This window comes from Anolis sagrei, chromosome 5 (genome assembly GCF_037176765.1).
Source record: "Anolis sagrei isolate rAnoSag1 chromosome 5, rAnoSag1.mat, whole genome shotgun sequence".
In the NCBI taxonomy this organism is placed as follows: domain Eukaryota; kingdom Metazoa; phylum Chordata; class Lepidosauria; order Squamata; family Dactyloidae; genus Anolis; species Anolis sagrei.
Window position 1 is genome coordinate 22,220,068 of NC_090025.1, and position 26,861 is coordinate 22,246,928.

Consider the following 26,861-nt stretch of genomic DNA (forward strand, 5'->3'; position numbering starts at 1 on the left):
TATAGTGAATAAATATGTGTTCCAGGCAGTACTGGGCCTGAAAAAGAGTGTATATGTGCCTTCAAGCTGCCTGTTGAGTTATGGTGACTCCACGAGTTTTAGGGTTTTTCTTAAGAAAGCAATATTCATGGATGGTTTTGTTAGTTTCTTCCTCTGAAATATTTCCTACAGCACCTGGTATTCATTGGCAGTTTTTCATAGCCCTAGAAAAATGATGTACTCCATTTCCCATCAAGGTACTAACCATGGCCGACGCTGCTTAACTTCCAAGAGCAGATTAGAGTATTTGATTGTCTGGGCCAAAACATGTCTGAGGCAAAATATAACCAACTGGACCAATAGTGCAATATTATTTCACCTCTGGTAATGGGAAAACATTAATTGTGCTGAGGCCAAGTGGCACCTTTTTTTTCTCCTTTTGGGTCTCTCCTTTGTCTAATAGTAAGCCTGGTCCTGTCTCCAGCCAAGACCTTCTATTTATTTCAGTTCTCAACACAAGATCCATGCTGACCTATATATTCCCACAATAAGAAATCATTTCTCAATACCTTCGGAAGGGCAGAAGATTCTGGAACAGACAAGAGTGCTCATTCTTGTGACCTATAGTTAATTTGGATAATTGGTTATTACAAATTGTGAGAATGGTTGCTCATCTGCTTTAAGGTAAATTAGAGAAAGGTGTTGGGAATCTCTCTCTGTGGTTATTATCCATGACAGGTAAACTTTACTTCCAAGAGCTGAACATCAGATACAGATGGAAATTTCCCATACTGTAATGCTGTCATGTGGATCTAAGCTTCAGCCATAGTTGGAACACTGTGAGCAATGCTTGTCACAACTTCTCAAAGAGGATGTTGGCCAAGCTGGAAAAGGTATAGAAAAGGCCAGCCAAAATGACTAAGGAACAATGACAATTCTATTCTTCTTTGAGGCTAAGTTACAATCGCCATCATTAAATTTCTCAATGTATGCAGTGGTATCTGCTGGAGTTTGGTTCCAGGGACACTGCTCAACACCCCCCACCCTTTGGATACCAACACCTTGGATACTCAACTCCCATTACATACAATGGTGTAATAAAATGATGTCCCTCACATACTGGCAAAATTAAGGTTTGCTTTCTGGATTTTCAAAAAAGATTGGTTGCAGAACCCATGGATATGTAAGGCTGATTCTGAACAATTTGCATAATTGGGCAAATTTTTATTCACAATTCTGGTATGTAGAGTCAATCAAGAAAGTTCACAACTTTTAGGAGAGATCAAGAGAGTGTTTGTTCACTCAACACAGAAATGATTCTGGATTTTTAGCCACAAGATATGGTGGCGGCCATATGGTGTGGGGCACTGGACAAATTCGCACCAAGGCCAATCATGATGACTGTATCTAGAGCAGTGGTTCCCAGCCTTCCTAATGCCACGACCCGTTAATACAGTTCCTCATGTTGTGGTGACCCCCAACCATAACATTTTCATTGCTTATGTCATTTGGGAGTTGTAGTTGCTGGGATTTATAGTTCACCTACAATCAAAGAGCATTCTGAACTCCATCAATGATGGAATTGAACCAAACTTGGCACACAGGACTCCCATGGCCAACAGAAAATACTGGAAGGGTTTGGTGGGCACTGACCTTTAGTTTTGGAGATATAGTTTATCTACATCCAGAGAGCACTGTGGACTCATACAATGATGGATCTGGACCAAACTTGACATGAATACTCAATATGCCCAAATATGAACACTGGTAGAATTTGGGGAAAATAGACCTCAATGTGGGTTTTTTCGGGCTATATGGCCATGTTCTAGAGGCATTTCTCCTGACATTTCGCCTGCATCTATGGCAAGCATCCTCACCTCTGAGGATGCTTGCCATAGATGCAGGCGAAACGTCAGGAGAAATGCCTCTAGAACATGGCCATATAGCCCAAAAAACCCCACAAGAACTGATAGACCTCAACGTTTGAGAGTTGTAGTTGTTGGGATTTCTACAATCATCTACAATCAAGGAGCATTCTGAACCCCATCAACAATATAATTGGGCCAAACTTCCCACACCGAACCCCCAATATTGTGTTTTGTGATGGTCTTTGGTGAGCCCCCCCCCCCAGGGGTCCCAACCCCCAGGTTGAGAAACACTTATCTAGAGTCAAAGTCTGCCTGCTTTTGAACATCATGTTTATATATTCACCAACATAGTCTAGGTCAGTGGTTCTCAACCTGGGGTCCCCAGATGTTTTTGGCCTACAACTCCCAGAAATCCCAACCAGTTTACCAGCTGTTAGGATTTCTGGGAGTTGAACGCCAAAAACATCTGGGGACCCCAGGCTGAGAACCACTGGTCTAGGTACATCTTTTCAGTTGACATCAAGCTGTCTGCTGTGGAAAACCAGATTTTGGATTTGATTTGATCTGCTCTGATAGTTCTTACCTATGTGTGTCTGTGAGCTTTTGGTCTGTGAGGAAAACCCTCAGTTTCTGTTCATTTCTTTTCACCTTTTGTTCTATGGGTTCCATGGTGGGTTTTTTTTTGGGGGGGGGGGTAGTTTCATTGGGATCTCCGTTTGGACCACACAGATTGAAACAGCCTGGGATTATTCAAGCAATGCTGTTACCCACTTCTCCCAGACACTAAACTCTGGGGTTATTCAAATGACGCACACATACATGAACACATCTATCTATCATCTATCTATCTATCTATCTATCTATCTATCCATCCATCCATCCATCCATCCATCCATATATCTATCTATACAAACATATACATATATGTGTTTGTCTTATGATTAACCCCAGAGTTTAGGATCTGGGAGAAGTGGGTAACAGTATTGCTTGAATAATCCCAGGCTGTTTCAATATATATAACCTGCCCACCCCCTTGCCCCAAGAGCAATTTCCCAGCCTTATTAAGAACCAGTCCCATCAGAAATCTGGATAATTAAACGCATATTAATAGCTCGGGAGCTCTTTATTTCTCTCCTCCCGCCGGAATCAGGCGTCCCGGATACCTCATTCACCCCTCTTCCCACTTTGCTTTCACCCTCTTCGAGGCTTCACTTTGGAGAAACCCAGATCTGCGGTAGAAGGACAAGGTTAAAGATGTCGAGCAGGCACACTTCAAACTAGGGTCAAAGAAGAAGAAGAAGAAGCAAACCCTTCCTTTGCCCTGAACATGATCTCCTTTCTAAGAGTGGGCACCCAGATTTGTCCCTGAGTTCGATCCCTCCACCCTCCAAATGGCAGAGAATTTGTGGTCTGGTTTAGCAAAGGCACCAGGTCTCAGTGGGTCTTCCTATTGCTCAGGGGTGGTGAGGAAATCAGCCCTTCCGATTGCAGTTCTTTCTCTCTCTTTTTGCCACCCTCTCTCTCTCTCTCTCTTTCCCCCCCCCCCCCCCCCTTCCTTCCTTCCCCTCGCCCTGCCTAAAAGCACTTTCTGGCTGATCCATTTCTAAGAAACGCGTGCTGCTGGCTAGCGGCGGAGCTGCCAGCAGCTTGGGGACTCTCTCTCTCTCTCTCTCTCTCTCTCTCTCTCTCTCTCTCTCTCTCTCTCTCTCTCTCTCTCTCTGCATCCCACCAAGCAACCAAGCGCCAAAAAAATAAAAACCGCCTCTTCCTCGGGTTGAGGCTGCTGCTGCTGCTGTTGCTGCCATCGCTGCTGCCACCGCCGCGGCTGGTACTGCAGAAGAGGACTCTTCTTCTCGCCCGCTTGGGCTCGGACTCGCCGCTTGCCTGGCTCCTTCCTACCTGGCGATCTTGGGCCACCCTCTCTCTCTCTCTCGGGGGACAGGCCACCTTGGAAGAAGAGGCGGAGGAAGACGGAGAACAAGGGCCCCTTCCTCGCTGCCTTTGCGGACCCTCACCCCCCTTTTTTCCCAAGGAGACGGAGGGGAGGGGAGGCAGCCAAAAGCGGCTTCATTCCCTCAATCCCCCTCCCCCTTATTCCCCCATTTCCGTGGAGATCCAGTTTGCCTCGCATCCTCCCCCCACTTCTGCCTCCCCAGCTGCCTGGCTTTGAAGTTCACTTTGGGGTGGGTGGAGGGGGTTTGGCGCCTACATTGGGTTCCTTTTTTGGCAGATTACCTTTTTGGCCAAGGGGGGAGCTTGGGGACGGAGGGCGCTCTCCCCCAACAACAAGCGCAGACTTTGGGGGGAATCTTTCGCCTGGAGATCGGAAAGAGGGCTCTATCAGCATCCTCATCCTCTTCGTTATTATTATCAATCCAGCGGGGCCAGCGAGGCTGGGGCCAAGGAGGGAGAGGGGGGTGGCAAGTTGAATTGGGCTTTTTCCGTGTGCGGATCGCCGCCGGAGGGAAACCAGCGCGCATTTGCATCCGGATGTGTCTTTTTTGCCTCCCCGCTCGGAACCGAAGCCTACCTGCCCGCCGCTGAGAAGACCCCAGGCTTTGAAAAGATCATCATTATGACAACGCGTCCGAAAGGGATCAGGATGGTTTGAGGAGGAAGAGGAAGAAGGCAACGGTTGCCCCTTCTCCGGAGGAGCGGCGGGAAAGGGGGGGAGGGGGTCCCTGGATGGATTTGCTGCAGCAACTCCCCGCCACTCTCCCCAGGCCCGGCCGGCCCCCCAAGTGACGACGCGGGGCTCCATCTCGGCGGCTCCGCTCCCTTTGGGGGGGAAAAGGAAAAAGAGTCGCCCGCCCGCCCGGGATTACAGCGCCTCCAACTCCAAACTCTCCACGGGGTCTCAGCCTCATCCGGACCAGCCTTGCCCCGCATCCTTCCTCCGCCTCCTTCCCGCTCTTCTCCTTCGCCGGAGATGGAAGTTTGGTCCCTCGCTTTGCTGGTGTCCGTCTGTTGGACTCGAGCCTGGGCAGATTCCATCATCCATATCGGTAAGAGAGAGGCTCCTGCCTCCGTTGGCTGAGGCTCCTGTCGACTTGCCTTTCTCTCCTCTCCCCTTTCCTCAACCTCTCTCCTTTTTTCCCCTTCCCTTTCCCTTCCTCTCCTTTCCTCTCTCTCTAATCTTTCCTTTCCCTCTCCTCTCTCCTTTCACCTCCCTCTCTCCTTTCACCTCCCTCTCTCCTTTCCTTTCCCTCTCCTCTCTCCTTTTCCTCTCCTTTCCCTTCCCTCTCCTTCCCTCTCCCTCTCTCCTTCCCTCTCCATCTCCTCTCTCCTTTCCTCAACCTCTCTCCTTTCTTTTCCTTCCCTTTCCCTTCCTTCCCTCTCTCTCTAATCTTTCCTTTCTCTCTCCTTTCCTTTCCCTCTCCTCTCTCCTTTCCTCTTTCTCTCCTTTCCTTACCCTCTCTCCATTCTTTTCCTTCCCTTTCCCTTCCTTCCTTCTCCCTCTCCTTTCCCTCTAATCTCTCCTTTCCTTTCCCTCTCCTCTCTCCTTTCCTCTCCGTCCCCTTTCCTCTCCCTCTCTCCTCTCCTTTCCCCTTTCTTTGCAGCCTTTCCCCCTCGCTAGACGTTGCTTTGCCCTTCCTCTCCATTTTTTTTTAATTCCTCCTGGTGATGTGTTACTGAGGGCTTTTTAAAAGTGTGTGTAACAGAAGGGACTGTGTTCCAATATAAGTGTGTGTATGTGTGTGTCTCGCTTTCCCACTTTTCCTCCCAGACCACGGTAAACACACAGACCGCGTTTGCTTCCCATCCTTTTGCAGCATCTCTTTCGCCTCAGGCTTCCCACCGCCGTAGTTGTGGCCGAGCAGGGAAAGCCGGGCTCCCTCCCTCCCTCCTTCCTGCACTCCCTCCCCTTTCCCCACTCGTGAGGAAGAGACGCTCGCGCGGACGCGCCCACTCACGCGACGCGGGTCCTCGCCGCTTCTCCCCCCCCCCCCCCCAATCCCCATCCCCTCCCCTCAAACGCTGCCCTCCCCCCTCTTTGGAGGAACAGGTGGTTTGGCAACGTGAGGGCTTTCATTCTCCTCTCTGCCTTGGCAGAGGCAGGCAGGCTGGGAAGGAGGGGATGGATGTATTTCTCCTTTTCCTCATTCGCTTCTCTTCCCTTGCAGAGGGTTCTTTCCCTTCGCGCACACAGAGCGAATACACACACAGCCTGGCATTCGCGCTGTCCTTTCAAACCCATGGCTTCAGGGGACGGAAAATAGCTTCTTCGGAGGGAAAGGTGGAGCGAGGGCTGGCTTTGCCCAATTACCTTCTCTGTGTATTGTCGGATGCTTTCATGGCCAGGATCACTGGGTTGTCGTGAGTTTGGCGGGCTGTATGGCCATGTTTTGGAAGCCTTCTCTCCAAAACAGTGCCTTCTTTCTCGCCGCCGCAATGGCCAAGCAAGAGTTAAAAAGAGAGCGGTTCCTTTCCCCCCACGCTGAAGCCTCTTGGTCCACGCGGGGACTCTCGGGCACGCGCGGAGGAAGAGCCAAACGGGGTCCGTGGCCTCTCGGGCTGACTCCCGTGGAGGAGGTTGAGAGAGAGAGAGAGAGACCGAGGGAGACGTGTTGGTGTCTCTCGCCTCCCTCCTGAGCCCTGCCAGGAAACCATTAGGCAAATAAACAAACAAACCAGCCACTCTCCTCATCCTCCAGCCTTCCCGGTTCCAGGGGGTTCTAACTCCCCTTCGGATATGTGTTATTCACGAGGAGTCAGTCGCGGAAAGATGCGGGGGAGAGGGAGATTGGGGCGCGTTGTGAGTGGGGAATGGAGAGAGAGTGCCGCTGTGTTTCCTCCTCACGGGACTGCTCTGCAAGCAGCACACGCGCCAGAGGGGGAAGGGGGCTCTTGGGCTTCCAAAGACTAAAGAAAGAGGGGGTTTCGAGGGGAAAGGGAAGCCTCTGCATCCCCTTGTTGCCGGGGAGAGAGAGAATGTCAGGTTTTCTTTTTTTTCGGGGGGGGGGGGGATCAAGGACTGCTGGAGGCTCTCAGGTGTGAGGAGGAGGAGAAGAAGGGAAGTCTCTCCTCCTTTCGGCGTGCCAGGTGCTTCCCCTCCGCCTCACCTTTTCCCGCCTCCCTCACTCCCACCCGCTCCAACCTAGTGACTGCTGAGAGCCATTTATTGAAATTCATACAATGCAGGAAAATTGCATTCAGAGCACTTCCGACAGATGGCCATCCAGCCTCTGCTTAAAAGTCTCCAAAGAAAGAGTCTCCACCACATTTAGGGGCAGAGAGTTTCATAGAATCATAGAATCAAAGAGTTGGAAGAGACCTCATGGGCCATCCAGTCCAACCCCCTGCCAAGAAGCAGGAATATTGCATTCAAATCACCCCCGACACATGGGCATCCAGCCTCTGTTTAAAAGCTTCCAAAGAAGGAGCCTCCACCACACTCCTGGGCAGAGAGTTCCACTGATGAACAGCTCTCTCACAGTTAGGAAGTTCTTCCTAATGTTCAGATGGAATCTCTTTTCCTGTAGTTTGAAGCCATTGCTCATACATGGCTTCATTATGTTTCCTCTCAGCCTTCTCTTCTGAAGGCTACACATCCCCAGCTCTATAAGTCACTCCTCATAGGGCTTGTTCTCCAGACCCTTGATCATTTTAGTCACCCTCCTCTGGACACATTCCAGCTTGTCAACATCTCCCTTCAATTGTGGTGCCCAGAATTGGACACACTATTCCAAATGTGGTCTGACCAAGGCAGAATAGAGGGGTATCATGACTTCCCTGGATCTAGACACTATATTCCTATTTTGACTTGGAGAGACTCTTTGTCAACATGTCTGCCAACCCTTGATTGTAATGTGCTGTTTCAGAGATGAGGATCAAGGGCTGCTTGTGGAGTGGGGTGGGTTGAGAGATGGAGGAAAGACTAGGAAAGCTCTCCTCTTGCTTAGCTTCTTGGCAAACTGGAATTTCTGAGGGCAAGAGTCCTTGGCCAATACACAAACACACACGGACACTTGTTTGAGTCCTTTACCAGGGTAGGAATGCAGATTAGAACTACAGTATTCTTCCTGACATAGACCAAAGGGATTCTGTAGAAACTTTTGAGAGAAAAAAGTTGTAGCATAAGTTTTTATAGACCCAGCCTGCATGTATGCTGTCCAGTGAATGCAGCTTGGCATCACTTTAACTGCTTGGGTTCAGTGCTATGGAAGGAACTCACAGTGGCACAATGGGTTAACCCAGGCATGGGTTAACTTGGGACCTCTGGGTGTTTTGGATTCCAGCACCTCCAATTCCTAACAGCCTCAGGCCCCTTCTTTTTGTGTCAGGAACAACTTGAGAATCTGTTAAGAATTGTGGGAGCTGCATTCCAAAACACCTGGAGGGCCCAAGTTTGTCCATGTTTGAGTTAAATCATTGTGCTGGCAGGATTGCTGACTGACAGGTCAGCAGTTGGAATCCAGTGAGAGTGGGTTGAGCTCCCTCTGTCAGCTCCAGCTCCCCATACGGGGACATGAGAGAAGTCTCCCACAAGGATGGTAAAAAACATAAAACATCCAGGGATCCCCTGGGCAACATCCTTGCAGACGGCTAATTCTTTAACTGGCAGATTCTCAAGTTGCTCCTGAGACAAAAAAGTGCTATGGAATTCTCAGGGTTGTAGTTTCACAAGGTATTTAGCCTTCTTTGCCAATGAATTTTGTGCCTAAAAATCTCATGATTCCATAGAATTGAGGTATGGCAGTTAAAATAGTGCCGAACTGCATTAATTCAACAGTGTAGAACAGGCATGGGCAAAATTGGGGCCTCCAGGTGTTTTGGACTCTCACAATTCCTAATAGCCCCAGTCCTTTTCCCCCTCAGCCACCTGAGGCTGTTAGGAATTGTGGGAGCTGAAATCCAAAACACCTGGAGGGTCCAAGTTTGCCGATGCCTGGTGTAAAAAGACCTTGAGCCAGCTTCCTCCAATGCTCCTGTAGACAGCATATGATATATTTAAGGCATTTTTCTTTCTTCTTTGGTTAAAACTCCAAAAGGTTCTGGAAACAATGGTTTGAGGGACAGCTTAAGGACTTCTCAGGAGATAAGGGGTTAGGGTGAATTGCTATACTTTTCTTTTTAGCTTTTTTGTTTTACCTTACCTTATAAACTGCTTTGGGTCCCATATTGGGAGAAAGTGGGAATGTAAATCAATGAATAAACAAATATGCTTGCTAACAGAGGAAGGAAGTGGCAAGCCATCTCTGAGTGTTTCTTACCTAAGAAAACCCTATGACATGCAAAGGCTTGCCATCCATCAACAGACAACTTACCATCAAAATCAAGTATTGAGAAACTTGTTATTTGAATGGATGATTCATTAAGAGGTGGGAAAGATGTATCCCTCTGTAACAATATCTTGTGCTCCAGCAATAAAGTCTGTTGGACCTGGACATCTTACCAGGAAGCACAAATGTGAGTCCAGTAAAAACCAAACTTTTACCATATTCTCAAATATCACAGTGAACAAGAGGATTGCCTACATTGTGCCCTTCATGTATGAGTTGAGTGATCCTGATCTTGGAAATGTTATCTTATTGCTAAAGTGGGTCCATGTTATTCACTGGGGTTTGGTTCTAGGACTTCTGTGAAGACCAAAATCAGAGGATGCTCAACTCCAATTGTCTCTTATTCAGGTGGCAAAATCAAGGTTTGCTTTTTGTACTTGGGGGGCAGGAGAGGATATTTTCAAGCCATGAATGGTTGAATCCATGGATACAGAATCTGTGGATATGGAGGGCTGACTGTATTTGTGAATGGAGGAGGGAGATTCCTGGAGCAGACACTCTTGTCCTCTCTTTTCATTAAGCAAACAGTTGCATGCACTGTTGCTCTGTGGTTTCACATCAAAGAGTTCCTTCTCTGTCTCTCTTCACATTAATTGCTATTTATGTTTACTGGATGCCTGGCTTAATTATTTATAACAGGCAAATACAGCACTATGTAATTTATTTTATTTCATTTTTAATCCACCCAGCAGTAAAAGTAGATATGGGCATCTAGTAAACATAAAAGGGAAGGGTGGGGGAGGAGAGCCCAATTGTTCTGCTGTTTCTCAGACAATTTCACTTGGAAAAAAACAATTAATACATTTGACAAGGGGATTAGCTCTTTTGTAGATAGGTTTGTTACACGAATCTGGCAAATTGATATTTGTCATCTCTGCCCCTTCCCCCCTTTTCAGCATATGGCAAATAAGTAGGCTGAAACAAGCAACAATTTCATTTTAAACTAGGTCAGCAGCTAAACTCAGCATTTTTTTTCAAAAGCCAAAAGAAGTCTCTCCCTATTCTTCTGACACTGAAAACATTATATGAGAGAGTTTTGGCTTTAGTGTACTTGTGTGTGTGTGTGTGTTTCATGAAACTATTCTTCAAATGTGAAGGATGAAAAGCCACTTCAGCTCATTTTTAATTTCCAGGAGAGATTTTTTTCCCTTTAAATAAAGGGTCCAAAGGAGTGAACAGATTGCTGTGTTTCTGAATGAGTATCTTGTAAGGGAGAGAAGAAAGAGGAGGTGAAAACATCATGGATGAAAAGAAACAGCAGCTACTGCAGTCATTTTAGCTCAAGTGAAAGCAGGGGTGTTGTTTCTCAATGCCAACCTGTTTATAAAAGTGTGCAAAAGGAAGTGCATCTCACACACATACACAGACAGAGCATGTGTGTGGCATGGAAAAAGAAGTTGGGAATTCACAAATAGCACAGAAGCTGTGTCACTCACTCTCTTAGTAAAATTGATTTGCTCTACTGCACATAGAGCACTCTTATTCATAAATTTATCACAAAGGTTGCCTTTTAAGGATGCATGTCTGTAGAAACAGACAACCTGTTAGTCAACTACATCAAGAGGGGATGCCAAGATGTATGGCTAATATATAAGGGGATTGCATCAAACCAAATGTAGATTATCCTCTGATTCATGTGTGCTCTAGGTATTTGTAGGACATTCATAGGATAGTCTGTGTCTAGTAGTTCATGTATTTCTGCTGTGTTGAGTGTTATAGATGAAAGCCGGCAGTTTAGTCTTCCTGACTACATTAAGAATGCTTGAGAAGATACTGAAAATCATCAGCTTCCCTGTAATTTTCACATGAATATAAAAAGAGAAAGAATGGGGGGAGGGTGGTGCATGGAGGAGTACAGGGGAAGACATACTGAAATGATGCAATTCTGTTTCATACCACTTCCTTGAACTGATACATTGATTGAATAATTTCATCAGGCTCGCATTACTTGATTGCTTGGAAGTTTCATTAATGATCTGTATGCTGTAGGGAGAACTCAAAAATGCTGTGAGCGGAATGGCAATGATACTGTGTTTTATGATGCTATTCAAAAAGTTGCTCTGATTTATGCAAAAACTCCAAAGTTTCTGAGTTTGGCAACACTGGGTATTTTTTTCCCTATGCCTTGCTTGTCCTAGACTCTTCACTCTCTCAGCACAACAGGAGTCAACAACACTGATTTAATTAAACTGGGATTAAGTGGCATTTCCAGCCAATTGCACCATTTGTGTTGGGTTCTTTTGGTTTAATATTTAGGGATATGTAGCTGTCTACTCATTTTGACCTTAAAGTACTATGAGGTTTGTGTTTTCTTATGCATAAGGAAGATGATGCAGTTTTCAGATGAAGGAAGGTATTCTGAAGGTGGAATCTACAAGTGCTGCTGAAGCATATACTCTATTTCCACAGTGGCCAGGTGTAAATCCTTTGTGAGCTCATTTCCAACACAATGAAAGCCATACACTGGCAGCAGTGAATTTGTATTCCTTGCCTCCCAGTTTCTCATTATACAGTTTCTCAAGTTTCTCCTGACATGAAAAAAAAAGTTAGTTTGCCTTGTGGTTGTTTGTTTACTATATTCAGAGTTCTGTAAGATTTACACAACCCTCTGATAAATGTGTGTTGGGTTGCAGTATTAGTTACTAAAAAAAAAATAACAAAGCAAAGAATATTTTTTTAAAAAAACACATGAAAATGTATCTTTGTCTTTCTGATGCTGTTACATCCTCAAGACATAACGTTATGAAAACTTTAAAAGAATAGATTTTAATTTTTTAAAATATGAATATGTAAAACCTAAAGTATTTAATTCATAATTGCTTTTCATGAAAAATCCTGTCCCTACTCTGGGAATTTCATATCATTACTTAGCTGCTGTTCAGTGACCTAAATGTACTCTGTGCATTCTCAAAGGTTTTCGTGATTAAGGACTAGCAATGTCGTGCTATGTAGTTGCTATATAGAATGCCTTCCTATGTGTGACTTCCTTGCTATTTAGTTGTACGTGATTATGCCCTACTCTAAATTTTAAAAAGTACCTTCGTAGGGGAAAGCATGGCAATGTTAAAATCGGGTTGTGATTCATGCTGTTATGTTTTCTAGCAAGATTTCTTTGCCTTTGATAGCTACCTGGGAGGCAGACATTGCTCTTTATCCATGGTCAGACAAGCCTGAGGGATGATGCCACAAATCGCTATAAAGAAATGGTCAGAGCTTCCTTTTTCCTCCTTCCTTCCATTATAATTTCCAATTAGTTTCAATCAGTGTTTGAAAGGAATGTTTTTGAAACTTCCCTGAGGAATTTTCTGAGTTTTATAAAGACCTTGATCTTCCTTCTAATTTCCTCTGATGATTTGTCTGGGAAAACACCTTTTAGTTTCTATCTGAATTGCACTTACAGAATATTTTTTTCAGCAGCTTTTGTTTGTGAATGGCATCTCTTCCATGGGCAATTCACTCAACAAGGTGAAACCTTACCATTCCCTGTAGGGATAAACAAGGTGAAATCTTAATGGTTTTCCTCATTAATAACGTGTGGCAGTTTTTATCAGGTACTTCAGACTAAAACTTAGAATATGACTCACACATTGTGTGTACTGTAGTCCATATAGTTGAAACTCAGACTAGATCTACACCAGTGGTTCTCAATCTTCCTAATGCCATAACCTCATAATATAATTCCTTATATAATGGTGACCCCCAACTATAAAATTATTTTCATTGCTACTTTGTAACTGTGACTTTGCTACTGTTATGAATAGTAATGTAAATATCTAATATGCAGGAAGTATTTTCATTCACTGGACCAAATTTGGCACAAATATCCGATACTCCCAAATTTGAATACTGGTGGGATTGGGGGGGGGGGGTGAATTTTGTCATATGGGAGTTGTAGTTGCTGGGATTTATAGTTCACTTACAATCAAAGAGCATTCTGAACTCCACCAATGATGAAACTGAATCAAACTTGGCACACAAAACTCCCATGACCAAGAGAAAATACTGGAAGAGTTTGGTGAGCATTGATCTTGAGTTTTGAAATTGTAGTTCACCTACAACCACAGAGCACTGTGGACTCACACAATGATGGATCTGGACCAAACGTGGCACGAATACTCAATATGTCAAAATGTAAACACTGGTGGAGCTTGGGGAAAATAAACCTTGACGTTTGAGAGTTGCAGTTGCTGGGGTTTGTATTTCACCTACAATCAAAGAGCATTCTGAACCCCACCAATGATTGAATTCCCCTAAACTTCACACACAGAACCGCCATGACCAACAGAAAATACTGTGTTTTCTTATGGTCTTTGGCGACCCCTCTGACATCCCTTCACAATCTCCCCCAGGGGTCCCCACCCCCAGGTTGAGAAACACTGATCTACACTGCCCTTTTTCCCAGTATAGAAGGGACCTCAGTTCCAAAACATTTAGGGGTGCAATTCCTTGCTTAAAAACAACCACTATGTAGCAGCTATTTTACTCTTTCTCATGCAACTGTTGGAACATTGTTTTAGGGAGAGTACTAAAAAATTCTAACTGAGCCTTACTGGATGAACAATATCATTAAATGATTTTATTTCTTATACAGCTTAGTTATTTTGTGTTAAGCTATAGCCAAATGCATTCAGAACAATACATGCATCCAGTGTCAGACAGATTATATAGAGCACAAGCCACTGGGAATTTCTCTTGATAAAACATAATTCTAGTTAATAGGTTTAGGTCATCTTGTTGCCTGTGGATGACCTGAGATACATCCCAATAACTCTCCTGTCTGACTAATTCATAAATGACCAAATGTCTGCTGATTATTGTGTCATTTTGTTTTGGCAAACATAAGAAAATATTACTTTGGCTGAGAAACTTGCAGATGACAATCTCTGAATGCCAGTGTATGGCTTATTTTATATTTTCGTGGTAATTTCATTTGTGCTTGGAATTATTGTGGTTTCTTGGCTCCCAATTGCCAGGCTTCTCTAGTGTGGGTGGCCCGTGGTTATGCTGATGGCAATTCTGGAAAATGTGATTATTACAGATTTGGAAGGCATTATCTGAGATTCAGGTGGCCCGAGTATTTATGGTACAATCAAGCTAAAGCAAATGTTGAGTTCAATAATAATTTCTTAAGACACAACAGGTTAAGAATATGGGAAAGAGGCAACGCTAGGCTGTTCTCTAAAATACCACTTTGGGTTTGAACCCCAAAAAGAAGGAAACAACAGCAAAAGAAATGTGGTTTCTTTTATCAAGACTTTTTGAAACTTGGCCAGGGTAAATATTGAATTAAGTTAAATGAACAATTATTGATAGAAAGCTACCATTTTCAATGGTGTTCTTACAAATATTTGAAATGGATAAGAAAATGTACAGTCCAAACTAGAATAAATCAGAATTTGAGATGCAATTATGTTCAGATGATGAAAATTTGATTGGTAAGGTGTATGAACTTTTGTTAAAATTGTAACAAGTTAAAGACAGTATGATAAAGTGGGCACCAAATTTTGAATATAATATACAGCTGGTACAGTGGGAAAAATATGGTCAAATCAGAGAATGAAAATTGTAATAGAGAATTAAATATATAGTTTAAATGCCCTTTGACAAAATGAATTGATCCAGGAAGCAAGGAGAGGAAAGTAATAAATGTATAGTGAGGAGAAGGAGGAGGATTTTCCATGCTTCATGACATTGATAACCCCATATCAATATCCAGATCTTAAAGATAAAGGCATTTACTATTGTATCGCCAAGAAATGGGGGAAGCATGTGCCAGTGATTTGGTACTAAGAAAGCAGTAGGAAAATCAAGGCCAGACTTTGAGGAGAGTTTGGGCTCAGTTCTTAATGGCTCAGTGTTCTGCAAACCTGAACAAATTAGTTTTCAAACCTCTCCATTCTAAAGTCTGTCACTATCACTATTAACGATTAGTCAAGGTGAACTGGACAAAAGTCTATTGATCCCAAGTCAAATTATTATTTAGAAAGCAATTTGTGGTCCATTTCAAACATCCTTTGGTCAGTTTAAGCAATTTATCTGTGTTAGTCACCATAGTATACAGGACTTAGGACACAGCTATTAGTTTTCTTTAATATGACCCCACTACCTTTAACTCACTGCATGAAGTTCAAGGAGCTGGTTACTGAAAGGCTGGCTACATAAAACTACATAAGTCTGTCACTATCACTATTAACTATTAGTCAAGGTGAACTGGACAAAAGTCTATTGATCCCAAGTCAAATTATTATTTAGAAAGCAATTTGTGGTCCATTTCAAACATCCTTTGGTCAGTTTAAGCAATTTATCTGTGTTAGTCACCATAGTATACAGGACTTAGGACACAGCTATTAGTTTTCTTTAATATGACCCCACTACCTTTAACTCACTGCATGAAGTTCAAGGAGCTGGTTACTGAAAGGCTGGCTACATAAAACTTCATTTAAGTGAATGATCTTTTCCAGAAACAAGAAATTTACAGGATGACCATGAAGCAGGGTAAAATGACTTATTTCAGGCAGCATCATGAGGCAACAATGGATGGAGGCAGGCTCATGTTTGAAATAAGCAGAAAAACTTGTAAAAGTGATTTAAAAGTCTACAACAGGCAATGGAAGAGGGAGGGAAGGGAAAACCAACAGCAACAGTCCTGTGCTACTTTTCAAAGACCAATGCTGTTTAACATCTACATGAAGCCGCTGGGTGAGATCATCCGGAGTTTCGGGGTGTGGTGTCATCTGTACGCAGATGATGTCCAACTCTGTCACTCCTTCCCACCTGCTACTAAGGAGGCTGTCGAGGTCCTGAACCGGTGCCTGGCCGCTGTAACGGTCTGGATGAGGGCGAACAAACTGAAACTAAATCCAGACAAGACAGAGGTACTCCTGGTCAGTCGCAAGGCCGAACGGGATATAGGGTTACAGCCTGTGCTGGACGGGGTCGCACTCCCCTTGAAGGCGCAGGTTCGCAGCTTGGGTGTGACCCTGGACTCATCGTTGAGCCTGGACCCCCAGGTTTCAGCGGTGACCAGGGGAGCATTTGCACAGCTTAGGCTCGTGCGCCAGCTGCGCCCGTATCTCGGGAAGTCTGACTTGGCCACGGTGGTACACGCTCTTGTCACATCCCGCCTGGATTACTGCAACGCTCTCTACGTGGGGCTGCCCTTGAAGACGGCCCGGAAGCTTCAGCTGGTCCAGCGTGCGGCAGCCATGTTACTAACTGGAGCGGGTAGCAGAGAGCACACAACGCCCTTGTTGTCCCAGCTCCACTGGCTGCCGATTTGCTACCGGACCCAATTCAAGGTGCTGGTCTTGGCCTACAAAGCCCTAAACGGTTTCGGCCCAAAATACCTTTCTGACCGCATCTTGGCCTACGAGCCCACGAGGACCTTGAGATCGTCTGGGGAGGCCCTTCTCTCGATCCCGCCTGCATCACAGGCACGGCTGGCGGGGACGAGGGAGAGGGCCTTCTCGGTGGTGGCCCCCCGGCTGTGGAACACTCTCCCGGCACACATCAGACAGGCGCCCTCCCTCATGTCCTTTCGAAAAAGCCTTAAGACCTGGCTGTTCGAGAGGGCATTTAATTAAGTGCTAAGCAACAACATTACGGCAATGAGAACTGGAATGGTATAAGGAAAATGAGACTGGCTATGATTCTACTAAGAGACGAAGCGGATTTTTATGTAGTTTGTATTTGTCGTATAGTTATATGTTGTTGATACTGGCCTCTGTAACTGTCTTTTTATGTGTACTGTACACCGCCATGAGTCGCCCGTAAGGGCTGAGAATGGCGGTTAATAAGTGCATCAAATAAATAAATAAATAAATAAATAAATGCAGCTTGAAACTGCATTATATGGTCAGTGTAGTTCTCCCTGATTTGCCCTGAGCAAAATCTAGCTTTTTATATCATGGAGACGAGTGGGGTTTCCATATCCCAAGTTGTGTTTCATCTCTGATCCTGAGGAGAAGGAATTGGAGGGTGAGGTTGCATCTATAAAATATGCATCTTTCTTTTAATTGCAAACCAAAAATTTCAATAAACATTACTTTAAAAAATATTCATAGGTTTATGAGATTAAACTGCGGTAAGCCACTTTTATGCAGCTGGACCCTAATTAAAAAAAACACATAGAGAAGGTCCAAATTCTGCAGCAGGATGTTAAGGTAGTGGGATGGCCATCCTGGATCTCTATGTGGGATCAAGCCCCTACAGGATCATTTCCCATAGCCATTTCACCTTCAGCTTTGGCACAGCCGAAGCCTGTTCTAAGCCACATTATGTACTTATATGGAAGGGTCCATAGATGCCCTGGTACATTTAGGAGGAGTTTGGAGGGAGGGAGTGAAGTTGCAACCCACAATGGATTCAGAAGTAAAACTGGATCTCAGACTCACTGAACATACTGAACTTTGTCTATACTGATGAAGTTACTGGAAATAGTGATGAGAGTGCCATATGCATTCATATATAAGTTGACCATGTGCAAGTTGAGGGCAGGTTAGGGGGGGGGCAAAATTATGAGTATGACTTGTGGCTAATTTGAGGGTAATTCAATGAAGAGCACTAATCCCACCTCAGAAAGCCAGCTTCCCTTAACAACTGCCACTATTTCTCTATCTAAAAGGCCAGAACTGATGACACAGTAGAGATATTAGAGGGGGAGGGCACTGAGGCTGTTTTAGGTTCTCCTGGGACAGATTCAGTTCTTCCCCTTTTACTACTCTCCTCAGAGAAGTGAGTGACTCTTTTTAAAATATTAGAATTAAGATACAGTATTCATACTGATTCATGGATAAGTTGACTCGGGTGTTGTGGGAGACCAACTAGGATTTTTTGGCTAGAATTTCTAGACTTACATGTGAGTACTTAGGGTAATTCTATTTTATGTATTTCAGGTTTGTGATGATGTTCAAACTTTAGTTTACTGCATGCTTAAATGTCATGAGTTTATCCTCTCAGAAAAAAAATGATTGAGCAAAAACCCTCATAAATATAATAAACCATTCAGTTACTCCAATTTACATCAATAGACAGGACAATGCTTATTAGACAAGATAAAGCTTATTATCTCTTAACAGTGGCACTCGGGGAGTTAACCTTAGAGAAGTGTAGAATTTGGGGAGGTGTAGAATTTGGGAAATAAAGATTAACAGCTAGTAAATATAGGTGAATTGGAAGTAGGGGAAAGTCTTTTGCTAACTTGTAGAGACTGGTAATGCAGTTTTCAAACAGTTTTCCATTTGATGCTGCCAATAGGAAAGTTATATTTCACATGTGCTATAATTATATCAAGCTGTGGACTAGTCCATTATCCTCACCTCTGTGACAGATTAAATATCTAGGATTCTACCTAAACTGTAGTCCTGTGAAAATAATTTCTAAAACTCTACCTAGATGCACTAGTCCCAGCCAAAAATAGTGACAAGCTCTCCCATTTTGTGAGCAATTTCCATCTATAAAACAAATGTTTTTCTGTGTCCGAATTCAAAGCTCCTTATGAAAAAATATTCAGTGAACCATCCCCTGCACATCCTAAAAAGTAAGGATGACAACACCCAATATTATTAAATGGTAGTAGCATGTATTGATTCTTCAGTATGTTTACATTCATGTCACTACTTCTTATGTACAGGGCATGATATGGATCCAGACGGCTCTCTGATCACTCAAACTGTATATAATAATTAATAATGTCTTGATGCAATTTTGAAGAGAGTCAATGTGGTATAATGATTTGAGAACTGGAGCACATCTTTGAAGAACAGAGTGGAATCCCTGTTTGGTCATGGAAACCCACTGAGGGTGCATCCAGACAGCACCTAAAGTGCATGCCCTTTCACGTTTCCCCCTGGGGCATCCAAATGACATCTCAGGGAAAAATAAATGGTTTCGGGACAAATCAGGAAAACCCTGCTTAGTTCTGAAATAATTTTCTGCTTCAAAGACTGGGTCTTTGGAGCTGTGGGTGTTGTGTAGATGGGACTGGGGATTGTGCCATGTGACTTCCAGTGCCCATCTACATATCTGTCTCGGGTTCTTTGAGCTTCTGGAGCCTAAGAAACTCGAGACAGTCCCCACCACCTCCCAAAACCCCTTAAAAAGGAGGAAAAAGTAAAAGAACTTTCCAAGACACCATTAAACTGCTGCCAGTGCTCTCCTGGCATGTAGAAATAATGTGCCAGAGAAGGGGGATGGTGGAGAAAAATTGCTCCTGCCTCCCTTCTCCTGGTGCATCATTTTTATGTGCAAGGAAAGCTCTGGCAGTAGTTTAATGGTGGGCTGGTAAGTTCGTTTTCTTTTTCTTCTGTTTTAAGGGGTTTGGGGGAGGGGGTATGAGTATATCTCTGTCCTCCTGAAGGGTTCTGGGAGGGCATGTGGATACCTCCCTCCCCAGAAAAGTACATGCTTTCTGGGGCATGTGTGTACTTCAACCCGGGCACAATTGCGTTTTTAAAAACACAATTGCTCTTGGGTTAAATTGCTGTGTGGAACTGCCCTGAATGACCTTGGGCAAGTCACATTCTGAAAGGAAGACAAAGGCAATCCCTGTCTGAACAAATCTTGACCAAAATACCTTATGATAGGTTCACTTTAGGGTTGCCATATGTTAGAAATGGCATGAAAGCACACATTAACAATCATGCTGACAAAACCAACCTAGGAATGGAAGTTCTGCAAGGACATTTTCAGACTAAAACCAAACCAATCATAGTTTTTTCTCTAAGAAGTAACCTGTGTGCTTTCTCAGTTCCTTGTCTTGAAGATTACTGCAGATGGATAGTTTCAAGATTTTATAAGTTATGATGTGTTCATGATTTACTGCACTTCTCTCATTATTCCTGTCTCCATTCCAAATGAATCAGACTGATTAGAATACCCATACTTTTGTCAGAAAAGTAGCAAAGAAAAATTGTTCCGAGTTCACAGTCCCAGGGAACAATTTATCTCAGAGCTTGTAAACCTATTAGCCAACCTAAGATTATCAATGATAATTTCCAGCCATGCAAATAGAATTGATGCTAGTTTATTGTTCAGTTAATAATTGCAATATTATGGTAAGATTTGTGATTGTGAATCCTATCCTACAGATAGAGCTTAAATGTTGCTTTATACCAGGGCTCAGGATCATCCTGTCTTCTAGATGTTGTTATACCAAAAACTCCCATCACTCTTTCCCATTGATTGTACTGGCTAGGAATGCTGTAGGAATGCTGCAATTCGGCAACAACTGAAGTTTTGCATGATTCCTTTCCCTGATTTGCATCATTTGATCCTCAATCCTAATCAGTTGTGCCATTTCATACATTCAGTTGTTAGTCATCAAGCACAGAAGAATCAAATGGCCTACATACATATTTAAAAACTAAATCTGAAAATACCTGCATTCTCTGGGATTGGCAAGATTACGGTATTGCTTCTATAGAAAGTAGTTGAAGCAGAGCGAGACAGGGAGTGATGGAGGCTTTGGAACTAGTGAACCTGGCCATGTGGTTGGCAATGATTGCATTTCTATTTAAATGTCACAGAAGGACCAAAATAGCAGCTGAGTCTGGTAGACAAATAATGCTACAGGCTGTGCCTTTTAGATGATGGATACGAGGAGAGAAGCCTCATTGCTGTAGTAATGTCCCTGAGTTTTGTCAGGATGAAAATGAGATAAGTTGAATCCATCTTGTTTAACTTGTCTAAAGGAATAAATTACTGGACATGGGGTGATTTTGTACTTACAAAACCAAATCAGAGCCCAGTGTCTTCATGTAACATGCCTCGAGCATTTAGTTGAGAAACATGACATGTGACTAGGGCAATTCATAGATATATAGATACAGCCATAGTGATTGTGATAGAACATCTCTCAGCTGTGTCTGTTACAGCCAGGCATCCCTCCTGAACAGCTGTATTTGCTTCTCTGTGGGTGGCCCTGGTTAGAAACATAACAATTTTGAAAATTTATTCCTAAAGGGAGTTGATACACAACAGGGCTGGTAGAAGATATGCTGTTGCCTAAGGCAATGAGCAAAAGTGCATCATCCTTCTCCATGCACAAAACCTAACTGGACTGACAATTGTATCTTTCCTCAGCACTGCTTGAGGGGACGCACACATAAGACAACAGGTGGGACAGTGAAACATAGCTGTTTTCTATAACATCTTGCTGCTGACTCCAAGGTTTTGCTGCCTGAGGCAACTATCTCCTTTCACCTAATAGTAGTGTCCAGATAAGGTCAAAGCCTCCATGTCAATGATGCAATGAAACCCTGCTGGGTTTTACTGCAGACTTCAAAGGAGTTTTCCATGGTGCTGAATTATGGTCCAAAAAGGTTCAGAACATTGAACAGCTTATTTTGAGCCTGGAATAAAAATAAGAATTAAATTCACTATATCACTGATAAGGAATCTCCAGCTGCCTCTGGTTAAGGTCAAACATGAGATACAATGAGTATATATCTGAATTAAGTTATGCATACAATGGGAAAGTGCCCATAGCTATGCCTGAGCTCAGCAGATGTTTAGTGCCAACCCTTCCTTCTTTTGTGTGGAAAGACTGTTATTTTAAAGTGTGTGTTTACATTCTGCCTTTTCTCTTTCTTCTATATTTTTAATTTTTCCCTTTTCTATATTTATACCTTTAAAAAGCCAGTAAAATGTTTTCTTGATATCCTATACATGGCTTTATCTAGCAAGGAGAAATCAATACTGATGGGTCAGCTGAGTTTCTAGGAGGCTTGCAAGTATTACCAAACTTCTCATTGAAGCACCTTGAGAAGCAGCTGAAAAGTTCAGGTTTTCCTGGGACACAGGAAGAGGAAGGAGGACTCTCAAGAACAGTGACACAAAGTGGTGTTGGATGTCTTGTACCAATATTGCTTTGCCTTCTAGTGTAGCACTCGTAGACAGCAAAGAGTTTGCTGTGTTTGCTGTATAATATACAGGAGGTCAAAGTAGGTTGAGTGAAGGATGAATGTGGCTTGCTTGAGTCATTCTCAGGTACATTGTAATATGAGAAGAGTTCCATTGGATCAGACCAAAGTCTCTTTAACCTAGTACAATGGTCAACCAGATGTTCATAAGTCTTCAAACAAGACATTCTCTCATATTAATGTAAGATCATTCTTGTTTTCTTTAATGAATGACTACCTAGTTATGCTACATGGACACATGGGTTACTGCAGCTTACCTTTACATTTGTTTTCCCACAGAATGCTTTTGCTATTGATCTGTTATGTTATTTAATGAACCTAGTATTGGACTGGATGTTCCACAAGGTCTCTTTCAACTCTATGAGTCTATGAGCAACATTATTTGATCTGAACAAATATAACATAGCAATCATCACATTTATATGTGAGAAAAAATATTCTAGAGGACTATAGTAGTATGGTCAACACTGTAGTTTCAACAATTGCCAGTTAACAGATGGAAATAAAATTTGTAAGAGCAAAGTTAAATTTAACATGGGTGTCTAGAGCACAAAACAGATTGGGAATTATTGAAAATGTGGAGGGTGGAGAAAGATAAAAACCAAAAGTTTCTTGAAAGTTGACCTAGGTTTATCTGACAAGCTTTGCTTAAAAGGAAACTGAAAAGGAAGATGAATGAGGAAATGAAAGAGATGCAAATAAAGTATCAACCTCCTCCTCATCCAGTTCCTAGTAGACTATACATTGAAGCATGTATAGGAGAAGTATTTTGCTACAGTGCCAAATACACAAATCAGAAATTTTGGATGTTGAATTTAATTGAGGAAAATATTTTGTGTATTTTACAATATTGGACAACATGTACAGGAGAAATGCTAATTAATTCTAATTGTTATATTGTCTTGCATATGAATTAAACATTATGCTGGTAATAAAATCTGGATTTAAAATTAGTAGATAATTCTTCTTGAGCTTTTCCAGGAAGGCTCGTTTAAAGAGGTCAATATTTCTCTCTGGTTTTAAAAATTCATTAGCTGCTTCCAGTGATGCTCTTCACAGACTATCATGACCTCCCCACAAATAATCCATCTGATGCCCATTTACAATTCAAGATTTATTCTACTCAAATTTTACATGTGATAGATTTGCACAGGAAACAGTGTTTTTTGTACAGGAAATGGTCTCTTTATGTAGAAACATTATTTTATACATGGAACATGCTGTTTCCAGCGCAGGATGGGACCAAAATGATGACTTTACTCCCTTCCACCTACCGTAAGTAGTATATTATGGGAGCTTCAGAATCATTTCTATATTTAGGATAAATGTGACATCACCCAAGACCTTCTGATACTTTCATTCTTTGTGTACTTTTGGATGCAAAAGGAGTTTTAGACTCAAGTCAATAATACTGGATCACAAAATACTTCCCATGTGCTTTGCAGGGAATAATGCCATAATTGTCAACATATATATCAACTCTTAGATCAGCAAGAAATAACTTGTGTCTCCTCTCCAATAATTACAACTTGTATTGTTAAAAAAAAGGCACCTAAAATCCCACCAGCCTCTATCTCTTCTATAAAGAAGCATAGGTTCTACTGCTTTTACTTAGTGGCATCATCTAGTAAAGGGGGTGGTTGGGTACAGGATATTGCTTTCTGCACAGAAATAATGTCATCTTGCAACCATTGGATCAAGGGAAAGGGATTATGCAACTTTTATTCCAGTATCTGCAGGGCTACCCAATACATGGGAGATATTCTACCACCCAAGTCTATGGCTTACTCTTTTAGTCTATGGATTACTCTTTTAGCTCTAAAGGAGTAACTATAGGAAAGATATTCTAATCAACTTTCTCTTGACATGGGGCCCAAGGATGCTTATGTTGGAGTTAAAGAAAATAGGGCTAAAACTCAAAGATTAAAAAGTTAAAATACAATTTTAAAAGCTGTCAAATTAAAACACTGCTAATTAATTTAAGATTACTGCAGATGCAGACTGTGGCCAGGAAATCAGAAGACGCTTACTTCTTGGGAGGAGAGCAATGTCCAATCTCGATAAAATAGTAAAGAGTAGAGACATCAGACTGGCAACAAAGATCCGCCTAGTCAAAGCCGTGGTATTCCCTGTAGTCACCTACGGATGTGAGAGCTGGACCTTAGGGAAGGCTGAGTGAAGGAAGATCGATGCTTTTGAGCTGTGGTGTTGGAGGAAAGTTCTGAGAGTGCCTTGGACTGCGAGAAGATCCAACCAGTCCATCCTCCAGGAAATAAAGCCCGGCTGCTCACTGGAGGGAAAGATACTAGAGACAAAGTTGAAGTACTTTGGCCACATCATGAGGAGACAGGAAAGCCTAGAGAAGACAATTATGCTGGGGAAAGTGGAAGGTAAAAGGAAGAGGGGCCGACCAAGGGCAAGATGGATGGATGGCATCCTTGAAGTGACTGGACTGACCTTGAGGGAGCTGGGGGTGGTAACGGCCGACAGGGAGCTCTGGCGTGGCCTGGTCCATGAGGTCACGAAGAGTCGGAGACGACTGAATGAATGACAACAACAAATTAATTTAAATTGTAATAATAATTATAAAAACACAGCAGAGTGCTCCATAAAAAACCTTTGGAGTGAATTACTCATTCAATGCCAGTTTAAACAGGAATGTAGATGAAAGCATAGCCGTGATAGGGATGGTTTAGCTTTACACTGAAGGATATTCCATAGACATAGAGCAGCCTCTGAGAAGGTCTTCTCACATTGTATTGCCAGATGGACCTAAGGATTTTAGGACTTGAGTTGATTGATATAAGGAAATCTTTCGCTTTTGCTTTGAGCTCATTGAATGATAGGTTATAAACATGATTCAAATATAATAAATAAAAATAAATATAATGCTAAGTATTTGGTCACTTCCATTCAGTGGTATAACTTATAGGCCAAGTCAACATGTATACTTATGGAGGACTTTCCACAAGGAGGGATCTGGTTCACCTTGTACATTATCTTTCCCCTTTTTGTGTGACAGCAAATGAATGGCATTGGGGTGCAGCTTTAACTTGATCCACCTATTGATTGGTTGCAGGAATGCACCCCACACTGCTTGGCTGCTTTTCACCTGGGGAAAAGTAGCAGTTGCTGCCTGTGCTCCCCTACTTTTAAGTATCTTGGTCCATCCAGATAGGATCTTGGTCTCTGTGCTTAGGAGCATCAGAAAGAAACCCCTGTACCAGAATATGTTGGCAACAGACTTATTAAAACAATACACATCTCTGCTCATTTCTAATTGCCTTCAGCACTGTGTATGTGTAAAATCTGTTAGACAGAGGCATGGGAGTATTTCATAGAGAAAACAAAAGAGCAGAAACATGAGGCTAGGATTTCAGTGCTATCATCACATATAGCAAAGCTCTGAAAGAGGCAAAGACAAAAAGAAAGTTCTCCTGGCAATTGCAGGATGTGTGTGTGTGTGTTTGTATTTGTCAAGCATGCCACCTGTTCCTAAGACTGCAGTCAATTGGTTTTTTATATTGAAAAGAAAAGAGTGGTTTATAAAATACTGGGTTCATAGTCTCCTATCAATCCCACAAAACTGAAAGGCAGTGTTGTGCTTTGTAAACAAGGCCGGGAATGCTGGGATTGTTTGCCCTGGTTGGCTTTGTATTCCAAGTGTGTTGTTGAAATTGTTAGTTTGTACACTTGCAAGCTGTTAAAATGGTTATTGCAACTTCTCCATCCTCCACTCCTAATTTGGTTTGGTTTTCAGGAAACATTTTCATTCTCTTTCTCAGTACCTTAGGCATTTGCAATGAAGTAGAAAATATATGCTCTTCAGAAGCAATCCTCTTTATGTATCCCCCCCCCCCCTTTTTGGGAGATAGAGGCACTTATCATTGAGATGGCAAATGTTACTTTTGTCACAGGAAGGTAAATCCATTATCATCTTTGGCTCTTGTTTAATGACCCAATGCATGTGTGATAAGAGAACACTCTTTTGGGATGCATTTGTCAATGTATTGTATGTGTCTCATAATGAGATCATGATTCATCTCTTTGAGACATGGAGAAGCTACCTTTGATAGCTATTATTTATGTGGAACTATCACTTATGTTCTCAGCCCAGGCCCTTTGTCCTGGGGCTTCCTGGATCACCAAAAGGCATAATTTCTCTGAAAGTATCAGTATTTCATGGTACAAAGTAAAAGGAGGTCACAGGGTTCATAAGGTCAGAGAGCTGGTGATATGAAAGAATTAAAGTCAATGGCAGTATTGATAGAGATGTGATAAACACTGGGTCATAGCTGTTATGTCATTTATGGGGAGAGGTGGAGCAAATGTTGGACCCAACCTTGTCAAGTGCTGTCATGTTACTTTCCTAAACTCCCTTTCCTTAGCTTTACAGGCAGATTTTTTTGCTGTGCCAGAATCCAGTATACCTTGCCTTGCTTGCACCTTTGTTGCTGCTGCTGCTGAATGTTTTTAAATCATTTCCAACTTCTGACAATCCACCGTGAACCTTCACAGTCTCCTTTGCAACTTCCTACATCACAAAGAAGAGTAATTCATCATGTTTCAGCAAAACTAGCATTATGTATGTGTGAAATGCAACAACCACGTCAGGCAAGCTTTGCATAAGTAAATGTTAGAACTGCCTAAAGATTGCTTGAAAGCAATAGACCCCTGGTTGCCAGAATACCAGGGATGGAGTTTTCTTGTATCAGTTTCTACCTTTCTCATAATTCCCCTTTTGAAGGCAGACTTATCCATCCCCATCTTTTCTTACTACTGTATTTTGCTATTCACAAATGCTCAGTAAA

The 26,861-nt window shown here is 42.8% G+C and overlaps 1 protein-coding gene across 3 annotated transcripts in view; it reads left to right on the forward strand.

Moving 5' to 3' along the window:
- The first annotated feature begins 3,420 nt into the window (after nt 1-3,420).
- The window catches only part of GRID2 (glutamate ionotropic receptor delta type subunit 2), a 1,028,529-nt gene continuing 1,005,088 nt past the window's right edge, over nt 3,421-26,861 (forward strand). For 2 of the 3 annotated variants that reach the window (XR_009631647.2, XM_060779233.2), the window contains exon 1: nt 3,421-4,852. Coding sequence is in view for 2 of the 3 variants with exons in the window: in XM_060779233.2 (XP_060635216.1) it covers nt 4,777-4,852 (76 nt within the window). In the remaining variant the exon portion in view is untranslated. The remainder of the gene's footprint in view (nt 4,853-26,861) is intronic. The other variant, XM_060779232.2, reaches the window with a different exon arrangement.